At 41.7% G+C, this 10,317-nt stretch overlaps 2 protein-coding genes across 20 annotated transcripts in view; one reads left to right on the top strand and one right to left on the bottom strand.

The window, feature by feature from the left end:
- Positions 1-3,053: 3,053 nt before the first annotated feature.
- rpl8 (ribosomal protein L8) lies at positions 3,054-5,925 on the top strand. 2 transcript variants are annotated; one of them, XM_079517621.1, is made up of 6 exons: positions 3,054-3,148; positions 3,878-4,021; positions 4,137-4,278; positions 4,736-4,954; positions 5,401-5,516; positions 5,714-5,925. In XM_079517621.1, exons 2-6 carry the CDS (start codon positions 3,884-3,886, stop codon positions 5,870-5,872), a joined length of 774 nt encoding a protein of 257 aa, XP_079373747.1. In that variant the 5' UTR covers positions 3,054-3,148; positions 3,878-3,883; the 3' UTR covers positions 5,873-5,925. The 2 variants fall into 2 exon arrangements, with proteins under 2 accessions (XP_079373747.1, XP_079373748.1); XM_079517622.1 differs by lacking the exon at positions 3,054-3,148 and adding an exon at positions 3,235-3,258.
- Positions 5,926-7,662: 1,737 nt separating this feature from the next.
- usp9 (ubiquitin specific peptidase 9) overlaps positions 7,663-10,317 on the bottom strand; it is a 52,870-nt gene continuing 50,215 nt past the window's right edge. For all 18 annotated transcript variants that reach the window (XM_079517410.1, XM_079517412.1, XM_079517407.1 and 15 more), the window contains one exon: positions 7,663-9,773. In XM_079517410.1, coding sequence (XP_079373536.1) covers positions 9,522-9,773 — 252 coding nt within the window. In that variant the 3' untranslated portion in view covers positions 7,663-9,521. The remainder of the gene's footprint in view (positions 9,774-10,317) is intronic.

Raw genomic sequence — 10,317 nt, 5'->3', positions numbered from 1 at the left:
CATTGACACGCTTTATGTTAAATGCTGATCTTCCTTTTCCAGGAGCACTTGACACCTGCCCACAGAGCCAAAACTACTAGTAACTGGTGTACTGACCATGGTATTACTGTGCTTAACTGACCAGCCAACTGGCCTGACCTGAACCCCACAGAGAATCTAGGTTGTATTGTCAAGAGGTAGGTGTGAGACATAAGACACCTTTTGAATTATATTACGGAAGAAAAATATTTTTTCTCATTGATTCTAATTCATTGAGATGGAGCATATAGGCTATAGCATAGAGAGGACATAGAATACGCACATCGACAGGTGGGTGCTGGCCTAAAGAGACTTCAGTTAAAAGATAATGGTACAACATGGTATGGTACAAAAACACTTATTTATATCTTAGACTGCAGGCTCCATCCATCTTCCATCTTTTAACTACTTATAGCTACAGCTACAGCTACCACAATAAAGGTGGGGAGCACATTGGTACAGGTAGGTTGCATTGCACATGAGATAAAGTGCAAACAGAGTATCAACGTATTAGTCAGGTTCAACCACAAGGTTAACTTTCCACAAGGTTAACTTTCACAGGTAAAATGACATCCTGTCTTGTTCAACAGTTGGATAATAGCCAGGTGGAAGCTGTAAGGAAACATGGTGGTCTTGCTCTTCTTCTTCTTAGTGTATCGACGTTGCTGTCATAAAAAGTGTGGCTTTGCGACACTGAGCTGGACATATCACATACTAGAGCGGTGTCCATGGGGCCTCTACAGCGGTGCCCATTGGGCACTGGCCTACTTGGAACGATGCAAATTGGAAAGGCATGCCCCACCCAAATATTATGTCTGTGTCCCTTTTATGCCCATATATGGAGTTCTTTGTCAGGCATGCCCAAATATGGAGTCAATTATGGTAAGCCTCTTTAAGTTGCCTGGCCGCAGTCGGGTCGGGGTACAGTTTGTGGACAACAGTCCGGCATGAGCGGAAGCTTGCCAAGCTTCCGTGTGCGTCACGGAAGGGGATGTTTGGTAGGCCAATCAGAGGCAATGTAAACATTTGTTTTTTCATGCCAATAAAGCTCCTTTGGATTGATCGATAAGTCCCGGAAAAGAATGCTGTGATTGGCCAGTAGTCACTTGAGCGGCAGCGAGAGACATGGAGAAGCACGAGTGACGTCACTTGGGCAGCGACGCAGCGTGCCTTCCGCACTTCCGCTTGACTTCCTTCCGCCTTCGTTGGAGACATAGTCATTGTGTTTAGTGTTAACACAAACATCAAATTCCATTGACAATGAGCTTTGAGTGTTTGTGTAAACACAAACATTGAAGACGAAGGTGAGGACGCAAATTGTGATTGGCCACCGTGGCCGGAATGAGATGATGTATGATGTATGATGATAAGAGCGCCCCTCACTTCACACAGGTGTGATTATTTTAATATCTATGGGGTGGTGCCTGTGTCTTGATGATGCGCTGTGCTGGAGGTGGGAGGGTCACTTTATGGAGTGAGACTTTCATGGGTCACTGACTGTGAGGTGGTGTTGAAATTGAAGAGGTGTTACCAGCAACTTTTTTAAACAATGCCAATGTCAACCCACCACTGAGAGCTCAGCAGCAGGACCCCCCTTTCTCAATCCAGACCCCTGCTATCCGAATACACAAGTCTGACATAGGCTACAGGGTTTGAAAAAGGTGTCACTAAAGAGAAGGGAAAAGGCACGCATATCCTGTCCTGCTGGGCTGGGTGCATTTTGGTACAAAAAGAATAAAAAACAAATAGGCCTACTATGGGAGCAGCTGTAGAGGCTCCAACGCATAATATCTGGGTGGGGCATGCATTTTCAACTTGCATCTTTCCAACTAGGCCAGTTGCTCAACGGGCACTGTAGAGGCCCCACAGGCATCGCTCTAGTTTATTTAAAATAAGGTGTATTATTTAGTTATCAAAAGTATTCAGATTTAATAGAGTACATCCTTAAAATAAAATCCAAGGAATTATTAAACTAACTACTGATTACACATCCGTAAATCATCTATCAAGAATTGATTGATTGATTGATTGATTGATATATTTATTAACAGTTTGCAGAATTACAGTACATTTCAAGCACAAACTCAATACAAAGACTGTTAACTGTGAGTGGACGACCCAATTAAGCATTACACTTGTTTACAAGAGGGTCCACTTTGTTCAATTCATCAAATAGAATGTCATAGATCTAAATTTAAACATAGAACAGCAAATTTGATAAAAATGTTGAAACTGAAGAGGTGTTACCAGCAACTTTTTTAAACAATGCCAATGTCAACCCACCACTGAGAGCTCAGCAGCAGGACCCCCCTTTCTCAATCCAGACCCCTGCTATCCGAATACAGAAGTCTGACATAGGCTACAGGGTTTGAAAAAGGTGTCACTAAAGAGAAGGCAAAAGGCACGCATATCCTGTCCTGCTGGGCTGGGTGCATTTTGGTACAAAAAGAATAAAAAACAAATAGGCCTACTATGGGAGCAGCTGTAGAGGCTCCAACGCATAATATCTGGGTGGGGCATGCATTTTCAACTTGCATCTTTCCAACTAGGCCAGTTGCACAACGGGCACTGTAGAGGCCCCACAGGCATCGCTCTAGTTTATTTAAAATAAGGTGTATTATTTAGTTATCAAAAGTATTCAGATTTAATAGAGTACATCCTTAAAATAAAATCTAAGGAATTATTAAACTAACTACTGATTACACATCCGTAAATCATCTATCAAGAATTGATTGATTGATTGATTGATTGATTGAAATATTTATTAACAGTTTGCAGAATTACAGTACATTTCAAGCACAAACTCAATACAAAGACTGTTAACTGTGAGTGGACGACCCAATTAAGCATTACACTTGTTTACAAGAGGGTCCACTTTGTTCAATTCATCAAATAGAATGTCATAGATCTAGATTTAAACATAGAACAGCAAATTTGATAAAAATGTCAAAATCATTTTAGCATTATGCCATTATATGTAGGCTATAACTGTCTGTACCTCTGTACTGTTTGCAACGGTCAAGTATTCAACAGTCGATGCCTACGTTTCCCATAACACCCCTGGCGTGTTCCCCCGGAAGAAAACAGACGCTTGTTCCGTACACTTCCTCTTTCCGTCAACGGAGTTTAGGTATGGGAGCTTCGGCCTAATTCTCTTTACAATATCTCATCTAAATCATGTTAATTTAAGGTCCATCCATCCAAAATCACCACTAGATCATACAAAACAAAGTCAGAAGAGTACGGCTCAATTACTATTTAAAGATCACGTTCTTGTTTTGATCTATAATTTGTGTGGATAATTTTTGTGTGATGACATGGCGTAGTACGATCAGTGTGAAGTTTGTGAAGTGCTTGCAACAAGACCGGCAGTAGGGCTATTCATGATAAACCTTTCCCTTCAAACGTATCTTATATATGTTTGGACAATATCCGATTAATATATGAATGCTTTAAAGCGGTTACTTTAGATCTGTACCCTTTATTAGCCAGATCTGCTGCGGCAATGCTAACATTAGCATGCTAATCAAGCAGTGAATCACGCTTCATGCCAGTTCTCACCGGCTTTATTTATATTATAACATAATTACGTAAAGCTAGGTATAGTCTTATCTGTCTAGCTAACGAAACTATGTAATAAAAGGAGGCCTATGAGAGTTTGTGTGATTCGCAGCCTGACTATCATAGTGCCAATGTTAGCATCGGTATAAGTGCATCGGATGTTGTTCAACTAAACCAATGTATGTCTGATATACAATAGATTTTACCACCATGACGAATTATGATGTCAGGATTGAGTGATGCAGTCCTATCTTATACTGTGACATACTTAAACTAACTTCCTTGTCTTTTGCTTTAGGACACAATGGGTCGTGTTATCAGGGGACAGAGAAAAGGTGCCGGCTCTGTATTCAGAGCTCACGTGAAGCACAGAAAAGGTGCTGCTAAACTCCGTCACATTGACTTCGCTGAACGTCATGGATACATCAAGGGGATTGTGAAGGTAACACTAAATGCGCACAGAAACAACTTAATTAAACTCATGCAGACATATCTGAGCTTGTCTTCATGCCAGTATCATAGGGTATTAATCCTTGTTATCCCCCCCTCTCCCACAGGATATCATCCATGACCCTGGCCGTGGCGCTCCCCTAGCCAAGGTGACGTTCCGTGACCCCTACCGCTTCAAGAAGAGGACAGAGCTCTTCATTGCTGCTGAGGGCATCCACACTGGACAGTTCATTTACTGTGGCAAGAAGGGTAAGGGCCTAAACCGCAGACGGTGTTGTTTCACTAGGCTTGTGTATGGTCAAAGATGGCATCTTTCCTAGTCAATGTTTTCCCTGTCATCTCAAAGTAACACCAAATATGTTTGATTTAGAAGGATTAGAGTGACATTAGTTAGACCATCCCATTTGACACTACGAGAGGCAAAATGGTACACAATTCCTACAAATGTAGGCGCCGTCTGATGGCAAATTTAGCAAACGTCCTATGTTTACTGGTGCTATATACCGCGAGAGTGTCGAAACCATTTTAGTATGAAAATCTTGAAGATTGTGTCTCTTGTAACGATTAGGTTCGATTTAGGATAGTCAAATTAGTCATAGTGACCATGGGGCTAAATAATGGTTAAGAAGCTGTCTTCATGTTCACACACATTGGATTAATAGACTCCAACCTGCTTCCGGTCTCATCCCACTTGTTCATCCCACAGCTCAGCTTAACATTGGCAATGTCCTGCCTGTTGGTGTGATGCCTGAGGGTACCATCGTCTGCTGCCTGGAGGAGAAGCCAGGTGACAGGGGCAAGCTGGCAAGGGCATCCGGAAACTACGCCACAGTCATCTCCCACAACCCAGAAACCAAGAAATCCAGGGTCAAGCTTCCCTCTGGCTCCAAGAAAGTCATTGGCTCTGCCAACAGAGCTGTTGTTGGTAAGGACCATTCCTTTGAATTGTCTGCAGCATGGTTGGGCTGAGCGATATGAAATCATCGTGATATTGATTTAAAGTCAAACATCTCATTCGCCTCGATTACAATTAATGAACAATCAAAAACAAAGGAAAATGGAAGATCTACAAATACACGATTATGTGGTTAATCATACAGATTTAGTCAATTATGAAAAATATATTAAAACAATTCAGTGTGTGTGTGAAATAAGTGAAAACTTCTTCTCGATTAACCTAGATCAGAAAGATTAAGTCTGTCTGTTCTATGTTTCGGTTTAATATTTATATATTTTCGGTTAATTCCCAAGCCCGGTATGTAGTAATGCTACCTAAATGACAGGATGGTGAAGGGCTGGAGTGGCATGTGTGAGTGTTGCATAGTCCTGTTGTGTGCTTTGTGAGTAATGGCTGTGCCTCGTCTTCACCAGGTGTGGTTGCTGGCGGTGGACGTATTGACAAGCCCATCCTGAAGGCTGGTCGTGCTTACCACAAGTACAAGGCCAAGAGGAACTGCTGGCCTCGTGTCCGTGGTGTGGCCATGAACGTAAGTGGACATGCATTTCTAGTGTACATCGTGTCAATGAGTACAATAAAAAAAAATTATGCAACATTACTGCAATTCTCAGGCTAAAGAACATGGAAGTGGACTTTTCTTCATCTTTGAGGATGTTCAGTCCAAGTACATTAGTTTGCTAGAGCATTTCCTTTTACTGACATCATGATGTTCTCTTCCCTGTGCAGCCTGTTGAGCATCCCTTCGGTGGTGGTAACCATCAACATATTGGTAAGCCCTCAACCATCAGGAGGGACGCACCTGCTGGTCGCAAGGTCGGTCTTATTGCTGCCCGTCGTACAGGCAGACTGCGTGGAACAAAGACTGTCCAGGATAAGGAGAACTAATTGTGATTCTAAGCACTATTTGTGATTCTTGTTAATAAAAAGTTCTAAAAGAATCTGAAGTGTTGGGCTCTTCTGTTCCACCACATACATCAAGGTCATGTGAGGAAATGTTACCCTTTAACCATAATAGCGGTCTAACCAGTGTCAATGTGGCATAGTTTTTATTTTTATAATGATGACCTGTGTGAAGTGAGGGCGCTCTTATCATATATCATCTCATTCCGGCCAATCAAAATTTCCGTCCTCACTTTTGTCTTCAATGTTTGTACCCGGAAAGCTGGGCATAGGAGGCCTGGGGCCCCTCAAAAATGAAATGCAAAAAGTATTTTCTAATGTAAGGATACATTACTTTAAGTTAATGTTGGTTCAGTAGCTTTTCATTACACTGAATATTCATGCTTCAATGGTGATGTCATAGTTTTGGCTGGGTTCCAACTTTTATGTGGAGACATTTCAGGAGTCAACATACATTGTTCAGTCTCATTAGTAGCATTTTCCAGAACAACATCCTGCTGAAATTATCCAGAATGTACAATTATTGCCACAGGGCTCCTGAAATTCCTGGAAATATTTTGAAGTTGGGGAAAACAATTTCCATTCCTGGAAAAGGTTTGGAATTTATCTGGAAAAGATATTAGGATATAGTCCACTTGCCAGAATGTTGAACCTATGTTAGAAATCGAGTATGGGTCCCCAGCATTTAGAAACTGCCGGATGCTAACTTGCATATGTTGGGCAATTTTCATAACTGGCATGTGACAATACTAAGGCAAAAAGACATCTAAAATTCATCATGCTTTAAGTAGCATGTGATGTGTCAAACTAGGGCGTTTTCATGATTCTGAATCCATTTTAAGCATTAGTTTTGCACAAAACACCCAGATGTATTCTGTTAACATTTTCCAAAACGGCATTACACAAAATATGTAAGTCATTTTTTACCAAACTGGCTGCCGCCTAATGTGCACTGGATGTGACAGAACAGATCTACAAGCTCATAAGGTGGTGTAGCATGGAATTATACCATTCTATGCTTTATTTGCTACACTGCCTGTCTGGGCATTGCACATAGGATCATTATTGCGCTCAATGATTGTTATATAGGCCTGGAAATTGGATTAATTATTCTGGAAAAGTGTGGGAACCCTGTTGCCAGTTTATCCGTTGTAATAAAGCCCTGGCAGCAGTACACCAGACCATCCAGAATGTGGTTGGCCTACAACTGCCACCACACACGTGGAACAGTAGCTTACTGAAACTACACATTACACAATGTATTTCAAGGCCTAGTATCCTATTGCATCTTACTAATGGTAATTACATTGATGTACATGTTTACTGCTTAGGAAAAGTATGTTGGGCAGAGACCATGAATCTCCAGTTTTTCATTTACAAGCTCAACCATTTTATAGACTAAATTTGATCTAATGGAGCTTGTTTCCAGCCGACTGCAACGATGGTGTGGTTTATAGAATACAGGTAAGGACAAATCACATTGTATGTAGTGACCCTTAAACAAATGACACATGATCACATGGTGTCCATTGACTTTAATTTAAAAGTATATTGATGCATATCCCTTTGCCAGCCCATAATCCATATCATGAACTTCACACTCCTCAATCCATTATAAAACAGCACCTCACAGCAACTCATACTTCACCCTGTTACCATGTCAACGTAATATGAATGCACTTTGTGATGAAATATGATTAGAAACTAAAAAATGAAATTCTGCAAATGGAAACCTGCTCTGATTTGCTGCATGCATCGGTACAAATGAGACGCAGTCAAGATTCCATGTTCTTTATTTGCTAAGGGCGCAATGCTTTTTTTTTTTGTTATATTTCTGTGCACAAAAAAACCTCACAAAGTGAAAGTTCACATCGCGACTGTAGCTCCAGAATTCAACGTCACACCATGGCCAAAACAAAAGTCGGCAAAAAACAGGGCGCAGAACTCTGTACAGTCAATATCTTCTTTAAAAATAACACAAGGACAAAAATGTTCCTCTTAAATCAAATTCTATTTTTTAGTGAAATACAACAAAATAAATTCTATAAAATAAGAGCAAAATATTTAAATATAATACGGTGGGCAGAATATTTTCATTTGCAGGAGTATTTGGTATGTTTTTTGACAAAAAATAATAAAATGAAATCCAAAAAATACACGCATTCAAGTTACCAATTAAATACAGTATTTACTGATGGTTACCTTTTTACTCCTACAGAATTACACGTCAGCTCAAGTTGCAACATGACTAACCAGCCGCTATTCTTATGGTACAACCCTGCTGTGTAACCAATTCTCCATTGAGGGAGAGGGAGTCTCGAGACACGGTAACCCTGGGTTAAAGTTGAGACGCCCTGACTGGCCAGCTCCATGGCAGAATGGAAGACGACGGGCAAGAAGTCTGTCTAAGACTAGGGCCTATGGGAGAGACAGAAAAGCAAACCACACAGTCTATTCATACACCAGGTAGTCTGGTGTAGCAATTCTGTTGCATAATGTGTTTTTCATTTTTCAGAATTCCTATCAATGAAAACGAAGCTGTCTAGCCCACCAAAAACTGACTGCCGAATGTGAAGTTGTAGGATCATAATAATGTGCAATTGAAAAGCCACTTAGTCATACATTGGTTCAAAGTATCGCCCTCAATGTTCAAGGGGTAGATGAATTTAAATAATAAAAAAAAAAAAGATTAAGTCCCCTCTGGAGCTGTGGATTAGGAACGACAGCTGTAGGTTGTTATGAACACAAGTCTTCCCTTGGGCTACACTATTCTGGTGAGAAGCCATGCTAAATGTTACAGCATATTAACTAGAGCTTCAAAAGGATTGAATTACCAGAAAAAAAAAAAGAAAAAAAGAGAAAGGCAATGAGTTTCAGAACAATGTTGCATCACCGCTTTTTCACATCAACCAAACACCATAAAAGTTCACCCAACCATTCCACGTCTCACACTAAAACCAACCACAGCGCTGTGAGTTGATTTGGCATGGGTCATAAGGTTGCCAAGGAGTTTAATAATATTATAATTATGATAATAACAATGCGTCCTCCTACAGTTGAATGACCAGTAACCGTCCAATGGCAGACCAAACCTCACTGCTGAGCATGGGTGATAAACAAAAGGGAGTTTTTTTGTCTTCTTACATTTTTTTTCTTTTTTGTTTGTTTGTTTATAGTATCCATTTTGTTTTTCCATCAGATCTGCTAGATCTCCCAACAGCAAACCAGACACAGTTATGCTACTGGGGATTTGAATAGTCAAAGACATTAACATACTATGTACACCTTTTCATCATGTAGACAAGCGCATCAGCATCGTCAGGTCTGGGTAAAATTGTTCTCGTTCGCTCTATCCACTCCCCCGCCTCTGCAGACACCAACAGGCCCCAGTCAGAAGGGCAGGCATCCCCAGGCCAGGGAAGAGCGCCTCCCCAGGTTGACTAGCAGGCTGATGGAGGAGACTCCCAGAGGTGGCCTAGAGAGGGGCTGGGAGGCATAGCTCTGCCCTGCCCTGGGGGCCAGCGAGAGAAAGCAAGTGTCCCGATGAGGAGCTCTGTCAACCGGAGGATAAGGAGGGAGAGCAGGACGATGGAGGCTCGAGGCACAGCAGAGGAGTGGGGGTGGGACAGGGACGTTACTCCTTAGGTGGGGCAGGCGCTGGGGTGGAGGTGGAGGTGGAGGCAGGGGCGACCTCCTCGGTGCTCTCCCAGTTCTCTTGTGCTCGTGGGCCTGGTCCAGGAGTAGGGCCAGGGCCTGGGGTCTGGGTCTGGGTCTGGGTCTGGGCCGGGCCTGGCGCTGGCGCAGTAGCAGGCCCAGGGCGCTGAGGGTTGTTCATGTGCTGGGCAGCAGGCCCCGTGTAAGGCTGCCCATGGGGGTGGTTGTTCTGCTGAGGAGAATAAAACAAAACGGAAATCAGCCAAAGACTAATTCAATTTTATTCTCATTTATTTATTTTTGTAATTCTCTGCATCGAACTGGGAACCCAGATTATCCCATGGCTGTACACTACAAAGAGGCTCATCACGCCAATCCAAGCTCTTTAAAAATTATTGCTATAGAAATCATCCCTAAAACTGTGAGAGGCGGTGACAGACTGAGACAGTTGCTCCAGAGAGAAACCTTCTGGATTGTAACCCTTAAAGCCACAAACTTCCCAGGTCTCAATGACAAAACCGATTTTCCTCCTTTTCTCTTAAGGGTTTCCTCTTCACAAACTCTTCACTTCTGTGGTGTTATATCTCAGGGGATCTGTCTCTTAAGATTTATTTTTTCTATACAATTTTCTATAGTTTTATTGGTATTTTGGTCATGTTTCATGAATTTTAAAATATTGTGCACATAATTATGTTATGATGTATGACATTTGATTGTTCTGACATCTGTTCTCCAAGTGTTTTCAATCATGATTGTTAACCTGTGGTCGCTATATA

The sequence above is a fragment of the Electrona antarctica genome (genome assembly GCF_951216825.1).
Source record: "Electrona antarctica genome assembly, chromosome: 13".
Taxonomy (NCBI): Eukaryota; Metazoa; Chordata; class Actinopteri; order Myctophiformes; family Myctophidae; genus Electrona; species Electrona antarctica.
The sequence above is the reverse complement of the archived record's forward strand: the minus strand, read 5'-3'. Positions and strand labels throughout refer to the sequence as shown.

Bases quoted from the DNA above. Each gene is read 5' to 3' on its own strand.
- rpl8 (XM_079517621.1), top strand. From the start codon at position 3,884: ATGGGTCGTGTTATCAGGGGACAGAGAAAAGGTGCCGGCTCTGTATTC. The intron at 4,279-4,735 runs GTAAGGGCCTAA...TTCATCCCACAG, and splicing joins CATTTACTGTGGCAAGAAGG to CTCAGCTTAACATTGGCAAT. The intron at 4,955-5,400 runs GTAAGGACCATT...CGTCTTCACCAG, and splicing joins TGCCAACAGAGCTGTTGTTG to GTGTGGTTGCTGGCGGTGGA.